Source organism: Hemiscyllium ocellatum, chromosome 1 (assembly GCF_020745735.1).
Source record: "Hemiscyllium ocellatum isolate sHemOce1 chromosome 1, sHemOce1.pat.X.cur, whole genome shotgun sequence".
Lineage (NCBI taxonomy): Eukaryota > Metazoa > Chordata > Chondrichthyes > Orectolobiformes > Hemiscylliidae > Hemiscyllium > Hemiscyllium ocellatum.
In genome coordinates this window covers 130,677,764-130,698,363 of record NC_083401.1, presented here as the reverse complement: position 1 = coordinate 130,698,363, position 20,600 = coordinate 130,677,764, and the positions used below count along the sequence as shown (strand labels likewise).

General features: G+C 41.3%; 2 protein-coding genes across 3 annotated transcripts in view; both read right to left on the bottom strand.

Moving 5' to 3' along the window:
• Window positions 1-5,771, bottom strand: part of LOC132820094 (sodium-dependent organic anion transporter-like) — a 58,677-nt gene extending 52,906 nt beyond the window's left edge. The window contains exon 1 of one of the 2 annotated variants that reach the window (XM_060832017.1): window positions 5,377-5,771. In XM_060832017.1, the coding sequence (XP_060688000.1) occupies window positions 5,377-5,747 (371 nt within the window). In that variant the 5' untranslated portion in view covers window positions 5,748-5,771. The remainder of the gene's footprint in view (window positions 1-5,376) is intronic. The other variant, XM_060832027.1, reaches the window with a different exon arrangement.
• Window positions 5,772-12,285: 6,514 nt separating this feature from the next.
• Window positions 12,286-20,600, bottom strand: part of LOC132820061 (uncharacterized) — a 115,493-nt gene continuing 107,178 nt past the window's right edge. The window contains exon 7 of the mRNA XM_060832003.1: window positions 12,286-12,758. Coding sequence (XP_060687986.1) covers window positions 12,613-12,758 — 146 coding nt within the window. The 3' untranslated portion in view covers window positions 12,286-12,612. The remainder of the gene's footprint in view (window positions 12,759-20,600) is intronic.

Sequence of the window (20,600 nt, the reverse complement as noted above, 5' to 3'; positions counted from 1 at the left end):
CCAAACAAATTCAACTGAGTTTGTCAGGAATGGCTATTACAAATCCAAGCTGAATATTTTTGTTCAGCTGAACAACTTGAAATGAAAACAATTGGGCTTAGATAAATTGGGAGGATAAATTTAAAACAAAATGAAACAGCAACCTAACCCACCTTGAACCGTTCACTTTGGGTTTTAACAGAGTACATGAGGAGTGGGACACTAATCCACTCTCAGGAGGCAGATCAGTCATAGAGTTATAAGAGATGTACAGCATGGAAACAGACACTTTGGTCCAACCCGTCCATGCCGACCAGGTATCCCAACCTAATCCAGTCCCATTTTCCAACACTTGGCCCATATCCCTCTAAACCCTTCTTATTCATATACCCATCCAGATGCCTTTTAAATGTTGTAATTGTAGCAGCCTCCACCACTTCCTCTGGCAGCTCATTCCATACACATACCACCCTCACTGTGAAAAAGTTGCTTCTCAGGTCCCTTTTAAATTTCTCCCCTCTCGCCCTAAACCTATGCCCTCTGGTATGGACTCCCCCACCCCAGGGAATAGGCCTTGTCTATTTATTCTATCCATGCCCCTCCCCCATTCTATTCAGCCTCTCCCTGTAGCTCAAATCCCCCAACTCTGGCAATGTCCTTGTAAATCTTTTCTGAACCCTATCAAATTTCACAACATCCCTCAGATAGGAAGGAGACCAGAATTGCACGCAATATTCGAAAAGTGGCTGAACCAATGTCCTGTGCAGCCACAACATGACCTCCCAATTCCTATACTCAATGCTCTGACCAATAAAGGAAAGCATACCGAACTATCCTTCTTCACTATCTCATATTCTTCACTATCCTATCTACTTGTGCCTCTACTTTCAAGGAACTACGAACCTGCACTCCAAGGTCTCTTTGTTCAATCACATTGCCGAGGACCTTACCATTAAGCATATAAGTGCTGCTCTGATTTGATTTTCCAAAATGTAACACCTCACATTTATCTAAATTAAATGCCATCTGCCACTCCTCAGCCCATTGGACCATTTGATCAAGATCCCATTGTACTTTGAGGTAACCTTCTTTGCTGTCCACTACACCTTCAATTTTATTAACAATACCTCTTATGTTCAAATCCAGATTATTTATATAAATGATGAAAAGCAGTGGACCCAGCACCGATCCTTGTGGCCCACCACTGGTCACAGGCCTCCAGGCTGAAAGGCAAACCTCCACCACCACCCTCTGTCTTCTACCTTTGAGCTAGTTCTGAATCCAAATGGCTAATTCTCTCTGTATTCCATGAGATCTAACTTTGCTCACCAGTCTACCATGAGGAACCTTGTTGAACACCTCATGTAGATCACATCTACCACTCTGCCCATATCAATCCTCTTCATTGCTTCTTTTAAAAACTCAATCAAGTTCATGAGACATGATTTCCCACACACACAGCCATGCTGACCATTGCTAATTAGTCCTTGCCATTCCAAATACATGTAATCCTGTCCCTCAGGATTCCCTCCAACAATTTGTCCACCACTGATGTTAGACTCACCGGTCTATAGTTCCCTGGCTTGTCCTTACCACCTTCCTTGAATAGTGGCACCAAGTTAGCCAACCTCCAGTCTTCCAGCACCTCACCTGTGACTATTGATGAAGCAAATACCTCAGCAAGACGTCTAGCAACCCTTTCCCTAGCTTTCCACAGACTTCTGGGGTAAACCTGATTGGGTCCTGGGAATTTATCTACTTTTATGCATTTCAAGACATCAACATCTCATCCTCTGTAATATGGATATACTCTTCTAAGGATTCACTCAATCTCTACTGTCTATACCTGACATGTTAAAACCTTTGAAAGGGGTTGCTTGTATCCCTCTGTTTTAACAATATTTCTACTTTAGCCCATGTAGGCATCATTGACTCCCTAATGCGTTATCCCTAATCCCTGATTTCTTTATCCCTTCCCCCCCCTCCCAAAATCCTCATCACTGATATTGCTGATCTACCCCTGAGCTGACCCAGTAACTTCTGAACAAAGGAGTGATTTCTGTCTCCTGAAATATAAGCAGGAAACTCGAGAGCAGAACCATCTGCAAAGATCTCTTGGCTAAAATTGTGCAGAACTTTAGATGTCTTCCAGACTTTTATTTGGACACAAGTCTGATTTGAAGATCTCATCAATTCTGCAGTTGTTAGCTTTTCAAACTCATCTCCAGGAAAATGACTAGACTGTGAGACATCTTACCATCTAATCCTTTCAGTTTAGATTCACGCCCCTCCACAGAATTTATTTTTCCCTTTTTTATTGGGAAACCACAGCTGGACAAAACTGTATCCTTTTCTCTATTGTGTCAATAGTTGTGGTGTAGATTAACAGAATATAGTTTAATTCCAACTATTAACTTGGCCATAAACCAGTTTTGCCATTTGTTTTAAGAATAAGTTGGTTTATGAAAAAGGGGTCATTTTTAAGTTAATAACAGAAGCTTGATGGACAATTGTTCTTGGTAATGATACAAAGTTGATCATTGTGGAGGTTAAATAAAACTTTTACACTTTTTATATGGCTTGTAGAATAGTGAGGCTTGATTAGCAATGTACTCCTCCCATAAGAAATCTAATAAACTTCACTAAAAGGCAGTCAAAGTTTCCCCAGTTTTCTGGCCAATATTTATCCTTCAACCAACTTCACTAGAACAGATTTCCTTATAATTATCTCATTGAACACATTGAGAAGTGTGGATGTACAAAGGGACCTCGGTGTCAATGAAAGTATACAGGTGGGTGTAGTAAGTGGTTAGGGAGGCAAATAGCATTTTGGGCTTCATTGCAAGAAGTTTTGAGTTCAAATGTAGGGACATCTTACTGCAGTTTAAAGAGGGCCTTGCTGACACCACACCTGGAGTATTGCATGAGTTTTGGTCTCTGTATTCGAACAGGATACACTTGAAGTAAAGGAAATGCAGCAAACATGCACTAGACTGATAGCAGGAATGGCAAGACTTTGGAGAGGAGATTGGTTCAACTGAACTGGAATTCACTAAAGTTTAGAAGGATGAGAGGGAATCCAATTGCATATAAAATTTAAACAGGAGTTGGACAGATTAGATGCTGGGATGATACATTTTTCCCTGGTGCAGGGAAAACTGCAGGATAAGACCATAAGACCATAAGACATAGGAGTGGAAGTAAGGCCATTCGGCCCATCGAGTCCACTCCGCCATTCAATCATGGCTGATGGGCATTTCAACTCCATTTACCCACATTCTCCCCATAGCCCTTAATTCCTTGTGACATCAAGAATCTATCAATCTCTGCCTTGAAGACATTTAGCGTCCCGGCCTCCACTGCACTCTGCGCCAAGAATTCCACAGGCCCACCACTCTCTGGCTGAAGAAATGGCTCCACATTTTTGTTCTGAATTGACCCCCTCTAATTCTAAGGCTGTGTCCACGGGTCCTAGTCTCCTCCCCTAACGGAAACAATTGCCTAGCATCCACCCTCTCCAAGCCATGTATTATCTTGTAAGTTTCTATTAGATCTCTCCTTAATCTTCTAAACTCCAATGAATACAATCCCAGGATCCTCAACCGTTCCTCGTATGTTAGACCAACCATTCCAGGGATCATCCGTGTGAATCTCCGCTGGACACGCTCCAGTGCCAGTGTGTCCTTCCTGAGGTGTGGGGACCAAAACTGGACACAGTACTCCAAATGGGGCCTAACTAGGGATTTATAAAGTCTCAGTAGCACAACGGTGCTTTTATATTCCAACCCTCTTGAGATAAATGACAACATTGCATTCGCTTTCTTAATCACAGACTCAACCTGCATGTTTACCTTTAGAGAATCCTCAACTAGCACTCCCAGATCCCTTTGTACTTTGGCTTTATGAATTTTCTCACCATTTAGAAAGTAGTCTATGCTTTTATTCTTTTTTCCAAAGTGCAAGACCTCACATTTGCCCACATTAAATTCCATCAGCCATTTGCTGGACCACTCTCCCAAACTGTCCAGATCCTTCTGCAGCCTCCCCACTTCCTCCATACTACCTGTCTGTCCACCTAACTTCGTATCATTGGCAAACTTCGCTAGAATGCCCCCAGTCCCTTCATCCAGATCATTAATATATAATATGAACAGCTGCGGCCCCAACACTGAACCCTGCGGGACACCGCTTGTCACCGGCTACCATTCCGAATATGAACCTTTTATCCCAACTCTCTGCCTTCTGTCAGACAGCCAATCCTCAATTCATACCAGTAGCTCACCTCGAACACCATGGGCCCTCACCTTACTCAGCAGCCTCCCGTGTGGCACCTTATCAAAGGCCTAGTAAGTGGGTGGACCACTTAAGACCGGGATGAGAAAAATTTGTTACTCAAAGTAATTCTGTACCACAAAAGACTCGCGAGTCCAATTTCTTTGGAATGAAGAGCTGTTGAAGATGAGGGGGCAATTACAAAGAATCAATAATAATCTGTTGATGTCACACTGGTGTAAATGCAGGTCTGACTGCATTAGGAAGGCATGGTTTCAAAATATTCCAAGTTCTATGCAGTATAGAGAACTCTCCTCGTTTTACTCCACCTAATTCCACTGCTTTTGTAGTCTAGCCATTATTACGTTATTAATGGCTCCTTTGTTGCTAACAATTGCAGGCACAGATGAAAGCAAAGGCACTACTTGTCAAATGACATTCAGTTTCACTTTGAGGAAACAAGGAAGACGATGAAGTGAAGGCAGAGAAAAAAAACTTTGGATGATATTATTTAATATTTATGTTCCTCCTGTAACATTTTAATGATAATGTGATTTGAAGTAAATTTGAAGTATATTCATATTTCCCCATATTTCAGATTGTAAGAGGAAGACCTGATTTTTGAGCTATATGATCATATGTAAAAAGGAGCATTGATTCCCAGTTAATCATGAAGCTGGAAGGGATGTAAGGAATAAAGGGTGACTAACTGGTTGAGATTTCAATGAACGAACACAGAAACAATGGGCCAGATTGTTTGTTTCATTGTTTTAAGATTTTGTGATTTTAGGCTTACAGCCTTAAAACAATACCCACCTACACATCTGGAGTTTTTGCAATTTTTCACAAACAGATTGCTGTCCTAATGCTGCTACTAAGTATATACTTAATCAAGCTTGGAAAAGGGTCAGGCAAAACACCTTATGTAAATTATATCAAAGTAAATCCAGGTCATTTTTGAATTAAGGAAACAAAGTGACAACATAAAGAGAAGAGAGAAGTAGGTGTTACCAGTTTATCACCCACAGTTGCATGGTTAATATTATGCAAAAAAGTTGTGCAGGGAGGAAAAGAACGTGCATATGTTGAAGACTGGGATGTAAGGAGAAAGCCAAAATCACATACCTGAGATCCATGTCCCCATCAGTCCAGTAGCTCATTACATTTGAAGTAATTCCTCCAGGACATGAGCCCATAATAATCACAGCAATTGCTGGAAAAGGTTTCAACTTAAAAAGAGTTGCTAGGCTAAATGCACTGAGAGGCATAAACCCAAACTGGCAAACCATGCCCACAACTAGTGTCCAGGGTTTTTTTAGGTGTGCCCACAGCTTCTTCAGCTCAATAGTGCAACCCATGGAAATCATGATCAACAGGAGTGCTACAAGAAATGGTAGCTTTATAATGTTCAAAAGAGTCTCGTTATCAGTGTTACTTTGATTGAACCCTGCATTGCTAGTTGTATTATGTTCTGTACTGTTTGTGAAATCTTCCATTTTCACTTTGATAGCTAAACAATCTGTGCTAGCAATCCACAGCAGAGTTGTGAAATTCTATTCTACTAGATTTAAGTATATGTGGAAACACCCTGGCAAAGTTTCTACGTAAGACTGGAATGTATGTTGGTATTGGACAGCAGAAATTTAGTATAAATATGGTACTATTAACCTCTTAACGACTAAAGCAGTTGTATTCCAGATTTACATAAAAACAAGAACTGGCATTTGATTAATTAATACAAAAAGGATAAATCAAGTAGAAAAATTGACACATATCAAATATACACGCCATAGCAACTTTTCAACTGTTCATTTATATTTTGTACAGTGTTCATTGCAGTTGACTTCATTAATAGTAGCCCTGAATGGCATTATGTTGTTGTACTTGTCAGTTTCTGATGTGTATATCAGTACAATTTATTCCTGATTATTTAAATTTCTCAAACAAAAATTGCATTTTCAGTTAATTCAAATTTGGTAGAAGATTATCTTCTCTTTTCAATGTGAATGACCTGGATTTGGGTAAATAGGGTATTATTTCAATGTTTGTTGATAACACAAAAGTTTTAAAAAAACAGTTAGGATGATGTTGTTTGGACTTCAAGGGGACATAGAAGACAGGTGAAATGAGCAGACTCACAGCAGATTTAATTCAAAAATGCATAAACTCACGAAGTTTGCAGGAAACACAAGACGAGATTATATAAGTTAAATAGTATTATTCTAAAAGAAGTGCAGAGACAGTGGTGCCTAGAGTGCGTAGACACAGATGTTTGAACATGCTGGGCCAATTTTGGAAGACTGTTATAAAAACATAGACAACCTTAGCTCCATAACCAGAGGCCAAGTTGTAGATTTGAAAGTTCATGTGTGCTCGGAACAATGGGGATGTCTAAAGGGTCAAGAATCAGGAAATGCATTGTAATCTGCCAATGCTTTTTAATTGAGCTATCTTACTTGCATTTCACTAACAAATGTTGGCTTGTTAGGGACATCTACATTCTATGAAAGAGTTTTTTTAAATTATGTGGGTGTGTACATGAACGTTAGATATTAGTCATGAGTGCCGCCATTTGAGTGATGACCAGTGAGTTCATGAGTTCACAAGATGCAGGAGCAGAATTAGGCCATTCACCCCATCGAGTCTGCTCCACTATTCAATCATGATTGATATGCTTCTCACCCCCATTTTCCTGTCTTCTTTCCATATCCCAATAACCCATTACCAATTAAAAATCTGTCTAACTCCTCCTTAAATTTGCTCACTGTCCCAGTATCCCCCACACTTTGGGGTAGCAAATTCCACAGATTCACATCCCTTTTGGTGAAGTAATTTCTCTTCAACTCTGTTTTAACTTTGCTACCCCTTGATTCTAAGACTATGACCTCTCACCCTAGAATGCTCACATGAGGAAGCATCTGCTCCTTATCTATTTTATCTACACTTTGTATCATCTTGAATACCTCAATTTGATCTCCCCTCATTCTTCTGAATTCCAGAGAGTATATGCCTAAACTGTTCAATCTCTTTTCATTCAACAAACCCCTGACCTTTATATTCATTTCCTTTAGCTATAAAAGCCAACATTCCGTTCACTTTCTATATCAACTACTGTATCTGCATGCTAGTTTGCTGTGACTCATGAATGAATACACTGAGATCCCTCTGCAACAAACCACTCTGAAATCTCTCCTCATAAAGAAAATAGGTGGCCTTGCCATTTTTTCAACCCGAATGCATGACCTTGCATTTACCCATGTTAAACTCCATCTGCCACATTTTGGTCCACTCTCCTAACCTATCCATGTCCAGTTGAAAGGTTCTTATTTCCTCATTGCAATTTACCGTCCCGCCTATTTTTGGGGTCATCTCAAATTTGGCTATAGAACCTTCTATCCCTGTACCAAGTTATTAATGTAGGTTGTAAATAGCTGATGTCCAAAGACTCAACCCTATGGCACCCCACTGGTTACAATTTGCCATCCAGAAAAAAAGCCATTTACCTCAACTCTCTGTCTTCTATCTGTCAATCAGACATCTATCCAAACTAATAAATTACCCCAAATCCCAAATGATGCAACCTTGTGAATTAATCTTTTGTGTGGCACCTTATCAAATGCCTTCTGGAAGTCCAGATATATTACATCTACAGGATCCCCATTATCCACTTTGCTTGTTACATCTTCAAAGAACTCTAACAAATTAGTCAAACATGATTTGCCCTTCATAAAACCATGCTGGCTCTGATAGATAGCATTTTGACTTTGCAAATGTCCTGATACTGTTCTTTGATAATTGATTCTAACACTTTCCCAAAAACAAATGTTAAACTAACAGATCTATAAATTCTCACATTTTGCCTCCCTCCTTTGTTGAATAAGGGCATTATATTAGCTATTTTCCATTCTACTGGAATCTTTCCAGCATCCCTGGAATTTTGGAATATTGTAAGCAATGGATCTAATTTCTCTGCCACCACATCGTGCAATACCCTAAGATGTAGACTATCCTAGTTTGATTTTTCTTTCATATCCAGAGGTGCTATCACATACAACTGAGCAACTTTCACATCACCAAATCACTGTGACTTTTTTTTGTAAAACTACTAATCACCACCAGTAAGATACCCACAAAGCCAAATAGCTATTTACAAGCAAAATCTAGCCCATTATGGGCAAAGTGAACCATCAAAAGCGACAGGTGGGGGGCTCAGGAGAGCTATGGGCTAAATCAAAATGGAATTGGAGGGGGGCTGGTAGTTTGTTAAATATGAGCCAAGGTTTGAAGATATCTTACTGATATTAAGCAACGTAAGGTGATTATAAAGTTTCTTCTAACATTGCTGCCATCTGCCAAGTCAGATCAGACTTTAAGCACTGGCATCTGCTGATGTTTTACAGGATAATGGAAAGCACTTATGTGGCAGTGTGGCAGTGTTTCTACCTCTAAACCAGGCAACCTGGGTTCAAGTCCCACCTGCTCCAGAGGTGTACAATAACATGGGTGAATAGGAAAATATCTATCAGGTAATGGCACTGAAAATGTTAATATTCAAGACTGCGTAAATTATCTTTTCGCCGTCTTGTTCGAAGAGTCCAAATAGCTTCAGATGTGTCATCGCTTGCTCATGGTAGTATTAGTAACTGTCTAACGAGTCAATTGATTTGTATTACTTGGTAATAAGCAATAAATTACATCTTGTTAAGATAAAGGGTAACTAGAGAGAGAATAGGGCCCCTCAAAGATCAGCAAGGCAGCTTTTGTGTGGAGCCACAGGAGATGGGGGAGACTCTATTCGAGTATTTTGCATCAGTATTTACTGTGGGGAAGGACATGGAAGATATAGAAAGTAGGGAAATAGATGGTGACACCTTAAAAATGTTCATATTACAGAGGAGGAAGTGCTGGATGTCTTGAAACACATAAAAGTAGACAAATCTCCAGCACCCAATCAGGTGTACCCTAAAACTCTGTGGGAGGTTAGAGAAGTGATTGCTGGGCCCCTTGCTGAGATATTTGCATTATTGATAGTCACAGTTGAGGTGCCGGGAGACTGGAGGTTGGCTAACTCGGTGCCACTATTTAACAGGTGGTCAGGACAAGCCAAGGAACTATAGACCAGTGAGCCTGATGTTGGTGGTGGGCAAGTTGTTGGAAGGAATCCTGAGGGACTGGATGTACATGTATTTGGAAAGGCAAGAACTGATTGGGGATAGTCAACATGGCTTTGTGTGTGGGAAATCATGTCTCGCAAACTTGATTGAATTTTTTGAGGAAGTAACAAAGAGGATTGATGAGGGCAGAGCCGTGGACGTGATCTATAAGGATTCAGTAAGGCATTCGACAAGGTTCCCCATGGAGACTGGTTAGCAAGGTTACATCTCATAGAATACAGGGAGAATTAGCCATTTGGATAAAGAATTGACTCAAAGGTAGAAGACAGAGAGTGGTGGTGGAGGGTTGTTTTTCTGACTGGAGGCCTGTGACCAGTGGAGTGCCACAAGGATCGGTGCTGGGTCCACTATATTTCTTCATTTTTTGGTCAGAGTATTGAATACAGGAGTTGGGAGGTCATGTTGCAGCTGTATGGGACATTGGTTACGCCACTTTAGGAATATTGTGTGCAATTCTGGTCTCCTTCCAATTGGAATGATGTTATGAAACTTGAAAGGGTTCAGAAAAGATTTACAAGGATGTTGCAGGTTTGGAGGATTTGAGCTATAGGGAGAGGCTGAATAGGCTGGGGCTGTTTTCCCTGGAGCATCGGAGGCTGAGGTGTGACCTTATAAAGGTTTATAAAATCATGAGGGGCATGGATAGGGTAAATAGACAAAGTCTTTTCCTTGGTGTGGGGGAGTCCAGAACTATAGGGCATAGGTTTAGGGTGAGAGGGGAAAGATATAAAAGAGACCTAAGGGGCAACGTTTTCAAGTAGAGGATGGTATATGTATGGAATGAGCTGCCAGAGGAAGTGGTGGAGGCTGGTACAATTGCAACATTTAAAAGTCATCTGGATGGGTATATGAATAGGAAGGGTTTGGAGGGTGGGACTAGATTGAGTTAGGATATCTGTCCGCATGGACAAGTTGGACTGAAGGGTCTGTTTCTGTGCTGTATAGCTCTATGACTCTAATTACTAGTAGTTCATCCTCTACCACTGTTAAGAAAACACCTTTAGACCAAATATTGACAGAGGATTGATTGCAGTTAGTGCCACAGCACATACATCTCTCACCTACGTCTTAGTTTCTGGAGTGAGGATCTCATGCCACCACCATTCCCACACCTCACCCCCTACAAACTCTGAACAGCAGCTAAAAATCATCCCCTATCCTTTGCACGATGTTCAGTCTTCTTTCACTTTGATATTTTCACTGTCAGTCATTAGCAGCCTTCAGTTCACCGCGAGAGAGGGACTCTACAACTGCTTGGGTAACACATTCTTAAACTGAATGTTGTGCATACAGACTCTTTGTAGCACAAGCCATTAATGCCCTGCAACTTCCAATTACTAAAATGAAGAAGGATTACTTATATTTATGTGTCAACTGCATCTATTAGGACTGACATGGAAGGTGCTGAATCATATCCCGCTAAAAATTGGATTGCCCTGTTTTTAAACTTATAAACGTCACTGCCATAAATGGGATCACCATATTGAAAGTGCTGTTGCCCATTAATGTGATTACATTTATTCACTGATTAAGGTTTTGGAGGCCATCATTGGGAATTTGGTGGGATAATCTCTATTGTTCTTAACTGGTGAAGTGTACAACATTTTCCCTCAAGTGTCAATACTCAAGAGTAACTCCAGCTAGCCCCTGTCCACAGGGAAACGATGCCAGATTTCTACATTTTTAAAAAACAAACTTTTCCTTCCCGGACTCTCCCACCGTCAAGACTTCCATGAACAGCTGGTCACAATCCCTGTGTTTACGTGCCTGTATCATGATTCGTGACTATTGAGGGTGCTTGAAAATAAAAGGATTGACTTCAAAATACTTTACTATAAGCATTTCACATTTAGGCATAGACTACTGCTTTCACTTTTTGTGAGAAACAGCTCCCCTTTTACTTCAGATGGAAGACATGTCACAAGCCAATTCATCAGGGCAGCAATCAAGCAAGATGCAGCACTAGCAGAAGTGGCTGGAAAAGTTCAGCAGGTCTAGCAGCATCCGTGAGGAAAATCAGAGTTAACATTTCAGGTTCTGGTGATCCTTCCTCAGATTTGTAACATTAACCGTGCTTTTTCTTCACAGATGCTGCCAGACCTGCTGAGCTTTTCCAGCAACTTCTGTTTTTATTCCTTATTTACAGCATCTGCAGTTCGTTCAGTTTTTAAGATGAGACACTTCGAATTTTAGCTTCCAGCTGGAATTAAAACAGCTTAAGAAATCTGCAAATTTCTCACAAAGAAATAAAGAACGGTTTCCCAAATAGACAACCTGCATAGAACTTTACCCCAGATTCTCCCAATCCTACATAAATGGTCCATGGAGTGTTCACTGGCTGAAAGCCACAACGTCTGCTTCTCCCTCTGATGGGAGAACCGCCGCAGAAAGCTTTTGATCTTTCTGAATGGCTGGCAGCTCTAAATCGTAGCAGCACTGTAGGGAAGAGTGGCTATTGCTGGGCTGACAAACAGTCTGTCCTGGTGAAGACACTGAAATGGGAAGGGAGAACCCAATGGGAGACATACAATATGAAAAGGGGCCCAGGGAATATACATTGTATTCTCTCTAAAACCACAATAAATCATTTGTGAAATGTGGAGGTCATGGTGTGTGCCTATATGACTCAGAATTCTAAGTAATGTTTTCAAATGTTTCATCATTAGATTCTACAGTTCTTATGAAAAAAGTATTCCAATAACCTTTTCTAGAGCCTTATTAATTGAAGATTTTGTCTTTAATGTTTTGTGAATCTAGATTTTCAAATCCCTAGTTTTGTTTTCTTAGTAATGAATCTATTTCTATTCAGAATATAATTCCTGCTGTTTGTATCACTAAAATGTATCACTTCACAGCTGAATTTTATCTGCAACTTATTAGCTACATTTATTAGTAGTCACCCTGAAAACATTGCTGACAAAATATGAAGATGAGAAGTTACACTCAAAGCAGTGTCATTCGGGTTGGTCACAACTTAAGCTCAAACGTGTCTCTGAATCAAAGGCATGGATTGAAGCTTAAATGGGATGTATCCAGAGAAATAGCTAAACATACAAACAAGATTAACAACACAAGAATCTGGAGTTAGAACAGCAGCTCTCCCATAAGTCTGTGCTAGTTGCATGTCTAAAATCCACAAGGCCAGTCCTCAAAAGGTCTGCACACTGTTCATTAATTTCCAGCTGTATTAATTTTCTTCAGTTTTATTTCGTTTTGGATGTCTTGTCAGTGTCCCCTCTCTAGGCACTGGTGGGGTTTCAATCCACTGATTGCTCTGCATTTCGAAAATTTTCCCCAGTCTCAGGGCATTAATGGTTCGTTCCATTTCGACAGCTGATGAATAAAGAAAATCTGGTTATAAAGTGTTTTGTTCTCAAAATGGCCCACCACAATATTACTGGTCATCAGATGGAACACTATGTACAACAAAACACTTCAAGTAACCTGAAAAGAAAGACGGGATGAACCTGGAATGGACTATGCAAAGTAACAATTATCACTTTCCACAATACTTTATAAACAAATTGCCAAGAATTTCCATTTTGGAATTATATTATCAAGCAGATTAAAAATCAATTTCTGCCATAGGATGATTACTTGATTTGATTTGCTTTATTGTAGTCACATGTACCAAAGTACAATGAAAATTTAACGTTTTGCAAACAGTACTGGCAGATCGGAGTAAACAAGGACATACAGATCATAGGGTGATCTGGACACTCTTTTCTCCTTGTTATCTATACAAGTGAGATATCATGCAAGCAGGATGTGGCCTGATGTGACCTTCTAGTCTCAAAGATTTTGTCATTGCATTTAAAAGTCAGCTGGAAGATGCTGCCGTCTCTCTGCAAGCTTGGTGCCCTCGAGGAGCCTTTTGTGTCGGTCTTCCCCCAATCTCCCTGTAGCTGCCACCGTAGAAACAGAAGCTTGTCCTGTCTTTCAGTAACACCACTTTGGAGGTTCTGTTGGTTGTCACTTAGGAAAGAAAGGCAACTCCCTCCCCACATAATGGCACCAGGATGCTCCCCCAACAAACCAGTACAAATGGACCTCACCAGTGCACCTGGGTACAGCGCCAAAGGAAAATGATTGATCTGCTGTTGCTGCGATTAATCTGCTGAAGGTCAGTGCCATCATTTTCCTCTCCGACAGCTCACACTTGCAGGGGCATTATTCAGTTTTAACTCTGCTACTGTACAGTGTCAGGACTCACTCACATAGTGCACCGGAAATCAAGCCCCTCTATTCCCAGAGCTGTCACAAATGTGGAAAGATTTAACCAAACTGTCCAAACTCCCAGTTTACCTGACTGCCCACCCCATTTTTAAAAAGACACTCACTCAGTAACTCCACTTAAGAAAACAGCTGTTGTTCACAAATGGATTGTCATTTGGGCGGCACGGTGGCACAGTGGTTAGCACTGCTGCCTCACAGCACCAGAGACCTGGGTTCAATTCCCGCCTCAGGTGACTGACTGTGCGGAGTTTGCACGTTCTCCCCGTGTCTGCGTGGGTTTCCTCCGGGTGCTCCAGTTTCCTCCCACAGTCACAAAGATGTGCAGGTCAGGTGAATTGGCCATGCTAAAATTGCCCGTAGTGTTAGGTAAGGGGCATGGGTATGGGTGGGTTGCGCTTCGGCGGGTCGGTGTGGACTTGTTGGGCCGAAGGGCCTGTTTCCACACTGTAAGTAATCTAATTAATGAATGGCAGAAAAGAAACACAAATTGCTAACTTTTACATCTGCACTCACTAAAGACAAAAGACAGAGAATGAGGGCGAGGGAAGTGAAAGACGGCAAGAGAGAGAGGAGACAGATGAAGAGATTTAGGTGCTTCCTCCTTTACGGTTTGGATGTTTCTGCTGTATTAAAGTCAGAGAATCCTAGTGATGTACAGCACAGAAACAGACCCTTAGGTCCAACTCGTCCATGCCAATCAGATATCCTAAACTCATCTAGTCCCATTTGCCAGCACTTGGCCCATATCCCCCAAACCCTTCCTATTCATATACGCTCCAGATGCCTTTTAAAAGGTTGTAATTGTACCAGCCTCCACTATTTCCCCTGGCAGCTCATTCCATACGTGCACCACCTTCTGCACGAGAAAGTTGCCCTTCAGGTCCCTTTTATATCTTTCCCTCTCACCCTTGTCCAAACAGAGTTGTAGACACTCACTCAAGGACCAATCAAGTAATTATTATTAGGCTGAGAACATCTGAAGACACAGAATTGGTCCTGGTTAGAAAACCCAAATCAGAAATCACACGTACCATTTGTCCTCCTCCTCCTCACACTCTATGATTTGATGGTATAACTGTGCTCAAATCAGCTACCTCATCATTAAGATGTAAAAGTAAAACAAAGTGCAGGAGAAACTCAGCAAGTCTGGCAGCACCTGTGAAGAGAGAAATGAGCTATACTTTCACTCTTCTTCAGAAATTTTATTAGAAATTTCCGACGTCCACAATTACTTGACTTTATTTTACTCTCAGGAGGTAACTGTGCTCCCTAGCTAGCAGGTTATAATGATTTTCCTATCTCCAACTCAGCACAGCACTCCCTTTGGGAGGAAAACTGGCTGAACACGCCAAACCATCTCTCAGCTCCTGACCATGACTCTGGCTTTTTACAAACATATCAAAGCTAGTCCACCAAATCAGTTCCTGCAATCTATAGACACCAGTAATTCTGTCTCCCCCAACCTTCCCACAGTCAAAATCCCCTGGGACAGCCAGAAGAAAACTTCTAAGAAAACATGTTGACTCATTCAGAAAAACTGACCCAGAAGGCAACCATGGTGAGAATTATTATGACTGACATCACTGGTTGCAGCAAATCAATTTACTGTCTGTATATCAGGATATCATGATTTATTCAAATGAAAAACATTTTTTAAAGCCCTTTCTTAGGAGAATATTCAGCCTCCAGGTAAATAAACAAAGGGTATGTGGATACTTTTCACTGTCCAACAATTTTTTGGGACATCCTTCAAAAGTGAGAAAAGAATCTTTAACCATATCAGCACAACCAAAACTGCCTGTGTCAGTGTGTGTTATGCATGTGTGTGTTTGTGTGTTGAGTGAGGGGCAGGGAGGCCAAGGTGAAGCAACCAGCCCTTGCACTGTGTTTGAAAGTCATCCCATTTGTAGGGTCATTCGGAGAGCTGTCTCAGGCTTAGCTTGCCTCTGAAAGCCCTTTCTGAAGAAGAGCTTATGCCCGAAACGTCGATTCTCCTGTTCCTTTGATGCTGCCTGACCTGCTGCACTTTTCCAACGACACATTTTTAAGCTCTAAAAGGCGGCTGAGCGTTAAGCTGCAATAAGTCCTGAGGAAGGAGCTTCTTCTCCTTTAGGTGCGAGTCAGATAGATTCAAAGGCCCCAGCCGATAAGAATTCTGTATTTGCATCCATTCATTACGGAAGCACACTGGGAGTATAAGCCAGAACGTCCAGAAAATGTCTGGCTGCGTGAACAAAAATTAAGAAGAGCAACTGGAGAGCTACTTTAAAAGGATTAGGTTGCGGCTAAAGAGTGAGTTGTCTAGATTGCCTTTCACACCATCACCCCTTCCTCTCCTCACCTTCTCTTGAAGATAATTTACCAGTTCCATGCAATTTAGGAAACTCTCCCACCTCCCCATCCATTGTGACACTGGATGCTGTGGTGTATCAGCATTGGACTATTGTTGGCAACGGTACATTTTTGGTGGTATAGATGTGATGGCCAAAAGGCCTCTTCTGTACTGTATGATTTGACAATTCTAGCCCTGCAAACATTCCTTTTTCAAGTACACATCCAAATTCCTTTTTAAGAGTTATTACTAAATTTGCTTGTACCACTCTCCCCTCCACAAGAACATCTCTCATCATCACTTATAAAGAATGTGTTTCGGAATTTTAAAAATAGTTAGATTATTCCTAGTACCAACTCCATCACCCGTCCTGCCCCACCCTTTCCCACTTTGTTGTGCAATCAAATTGATTTCTACCATGTAGTGTTTAGCAAAAAGTTATTTTTGATAAATTGAAGACAAATCAGGAATATCTGAACAGTTTCAGCATTTAATCACACAATTTGGAAACATTTCTGGCTGTAACAGCTGCTCCTTTTTTGAGGTATTTTAGGTGCTGGAGGTGATTTCCTTGAATTCCAGGAGCAGCAATTACTGTTTTTTATGCTGTTGCATTGTTTTGGAACTTTGGGGAAAAAAAAAGTCAAAACAACAGCAGTTTTAAAAGGGAGAAGAGCAGACAAAGGAAGCACATGGTGAGGACAGTGCAGGGGAGAGAGAGCGAGAGGGCGAGAGAGAACCTGCACAGTTACTGCCTTTGCTGTCTGAATTCATGTATCGCCGGACATCAGAGTGCATCTCGGAAAATTAACAAACAGTGAAATTCACAACTGATCTTGGAGGAACTAGTTTGGGCGAAGTTCACAACACAGAATCAGATAAGTTAATTGTTGTTTTAAGTGTCACCTACAGAGAATCTGCAGTAGAGAGTAGAGTGGGTTCTTTCTTGATTATATGATTTGGAGATATGTCTCTTGATTAAACTTAAAATATAAGCCATAACTATTTATTTAACCTGGGGCAGTGTTTGTAGAGGAATAAGACGGTGTTATTTTCTGGATCTGTAGATTGTGAAGGAGCAAAAATGGCCTTGAATAGAGTGATATATACTTCTTGTCAGATGTGGGAATTTAAAGACAGTTTAAGGGTTACTGCGGATTATATCTGCAATAAATGCTGTTGGTTGCAAATCTTATCAGATCGAATGGATCAGTTGGAGAGACAGTTAGAAGCAATGAGGAATTTGCAACAGCAACAGTACGTGATGGATGGCAGTTATAGGAAGGGGAAAAGTCTCAGATACAGTCATATAGATGGGTTAACTCCAGGAAAGGTAAGAGAAGTAGGCAGCTAGGGCAGGAGTCTTTTGTGGATATACCCATTTCAAACAGGTATGCTGTTTTGGAAAATGTAGGGGGTGATGGATTCTCAGGGGAATGTAGCACGAACAGCCAAATTTCTGGTATTGAGACTGGCTCTAATGCAACGAGGGGTACGTTGGCTTCCAAGAGATCAATTGTGTTCAGGGATTCTGTAGTCCAAGGTACAGACAGATGTTTCTGTGGCCAGCAGCAAAAAAGCAGAATGGTGTGTTGTTTCCCTGGTGCCAGGATCAAGGATGTCACAGAGAGGGTGCAGAATGTTCTCACGGGAGAGAGGGACCAGAAGGAGGTCATTGTCCACATTGGAACCAACGACATAGGAAGGGAAAAGGTTGATTCTAAAGGGAGATTACAGAGAGGCAGAAATTTAAAAAGGAGGCCCTCGAAAGTAGTAATATCTGGATTACTCCCAGTGCTACAAGCTAGTGAGGGCAGGAATAAGAGGATAGAGCAGATGAATGCATGGCTGAAGGGCTGTTGTATGGGAGAAGGATTCACATTTTTGGATCATTGGAATCTCTATTGGGGCAGAAGTGACCTGTACAAGAAGGACGGATTGCACCTAAATTGGAAAGGGACGAATATACTGGCTAGAGATTTGCTAGAGCTGCTCAGGAGGATTTAAACTAGTAAGGTGGGGGGTGGGACCCAGGGAGATAGTGAGGAAAGATTTCAATCTGAGACAGATACAGCTCAGAGCAGAAGTGAGTCAGTCAGATGTTTGCAGGTAAAGGAACAGCTGGAAAATGGGAAGCCTTCAGAAATGAGATAACGAGAATCCAGAGAAAGTATATTCCTGTCGGGGTGAAAGGAAAGGCTGGTAGGTATAGGGGATGCTGGATAACTAAAGAAATTGAGGGTTTGGTTAAGAAAAGGAAGGAAGCGTATGTCAGGTATAGACAGGATAGATCGAGTGAATCCTTAGAAGAGTATAAAGGAAGTAGGAGTATACTTAAGAGGGAAATCAGGAGGGCAAAAAGGGGACATGAGATAGCTTTGGCAAATAGAATTAAGGAGAATCCAAGGAGTTTTACAAATACATTAACGACAAAAGGGTAACTAGGGAGACAATAGGACCCCTCAAAGATCAGCAAGGCAGTCTTTGTGTGGAGCCACAGAAAATGGGGAGATACTAAATAAGTATTTTGCATCAGTATTTACTGTGGAAATGGATATGGACTGTAGGGAAATAGATGGTGACATCTTGCAAAATGTCCATATTATAGAAGAGGAAGTGCTGGATGTCTTGAAATGAGTAAAAGTGGATAAATCCCCAGGACTTGATCAGGTGCACCCTAGAACTCTGTGGGAAGCTAGAGAAGTGATTGCTAGGCCCCTTGCTAAGATATTTGTTTTGTTGATCGGCACAGGTGAGATGCCAGAAGACTGGAGGTTGGCAAATGGGATGCCACAGTTTAAGAAGGGTGATAAGGACAAGCCAAGGAACTATAGACCAATGAGCCTGACATCAGTGGTGGGCAAGTTGTTGGAGGGAATCCTGAGGGCCAGGATGTACATGTATATGGAAAGGCAAGCACTGATTTGGGATAGTCAACATGGCTTTGTGCGTGGGAAATCATGTCTCACAAACTTAATTTGAGTTTTTTGAGGAAGTAACAAAGAGGATTGATGAGGGCAGAGCGATAGATGAGATCTCTATGGACTTCAGTAAGGCATTCAACAAGGTTCCCCATGGGAAACTGATTAGCAAGGTTAGATCTCATGGAATACAGGGAGAACTAGCCATTTGGATACAGAACTGGCTCAAAGGTAGAAGACAGAGGGTGGTGGTGGAGGACTGTTTTTCAGACTGGAGGCCTGTGACCAGTGGAGTGCCACAAGGATCGATGCTGGGTCCTCTACTTTTTGTCATTTACATAAATGATTTGGATGCGAGCATAAGAGGTACAGTTAGTAAGTTTGCAAATGACATCAACATTAGTGGACAGCGAAGAGGGTTACCTCAGATTATAACACGATCTTGACCAGATGAGCCAATGGGCTGAGAAGCGTCCAATGGAGTTTAATTCAGATAAATGTGAGGTGCTGCATTTTGGGAAAGCAAATCTTAGCAGGACTTATACACTTAGTGGTAAGGTCCTAGGGAGTGTTGCTGAACAAAGAGACTTTGGAGTGCAAGTTCATAACTCCTTGAAAGTGGAGTCACAGGTAGATAGGATAGTGAAGAAGGCATTTGGTATGCTTTCCTTTATTGGTCAGAGTATTCAGTACAGGAGTTGGGGGGTCATGTTGTGGCTGTACAGGACATTGTTTCGGCCACTGTTGAAATATTGCATGCAATTCTGGTCTTCTTTCTATCGGAAAGATGTTGTGAAACCTGAAAGGGTTCAGAAAAGATTTACAAGGATGTTGTCAGGGTTGGAGGATTTGAGTGATAGGGAAAGGTTGAACAGGCTGGGGCATTAGAAGCTGAGGGGTGACCTTATAGAGGTTTACAAAATTATGAGGGGCATGGACAGGATAAATCGGCAAAGTCTTTTCCCTGGGGTCAGGGATTCCAGAACTAGAGGGCATAGGTTTAGGGTGAGAGGGGAAAGATATAAAAGAGACCTAAAGGGCAATTTTTTCACATAGAGGGTGGTACGTGTATGGAATGAGCTGCTAGAGAAAGTGGTGGAGGCTGGTGCAATTGCAACATTTAAGAGGCATTTGGATGGGTACATGATTGGAAGGGTTTGAAGGGATATGGGCCAGGTGCTGGCAGGTGGGACTAGATTGGGTTGTGATATCTGGTCGGCTTGGACAGGTTGGACTGAAGGGTCTGTTTCCATGTTGTACATCTCTATGACTCTAATATGGGAGAATTTAATAATAGTAGGAGAAGTGAGGAATAACCTTCTCAATTATTGATGAATTAGATGAGGTGTCATAGAAAATACAAGTCATAGGGAATTTGGAACAATATATAGGATCTGGTAGCGATGAGAGAAAGAGCATCATGAAAACATTGGTTATTTACTTGATTCAAATATTATTCCCTTTAGTCTGTATTGTTATGAGACTGAGTCATACATTTTAGGCAAAACAATGATCTCAGCGCTTGACAGCCTGTGGTTCAGGTTCGGGAATTTCCACTGTCTACTGAAATATTAAACATGACAAGTTACACTGAGAAAGGTTAGAGATTTAACAGTTTAAATACAAGTGCAGAGGCAAGGAAAATTGCAAAGAACTAAAATAAAGGTTCATTATAGGGTGGAAGGC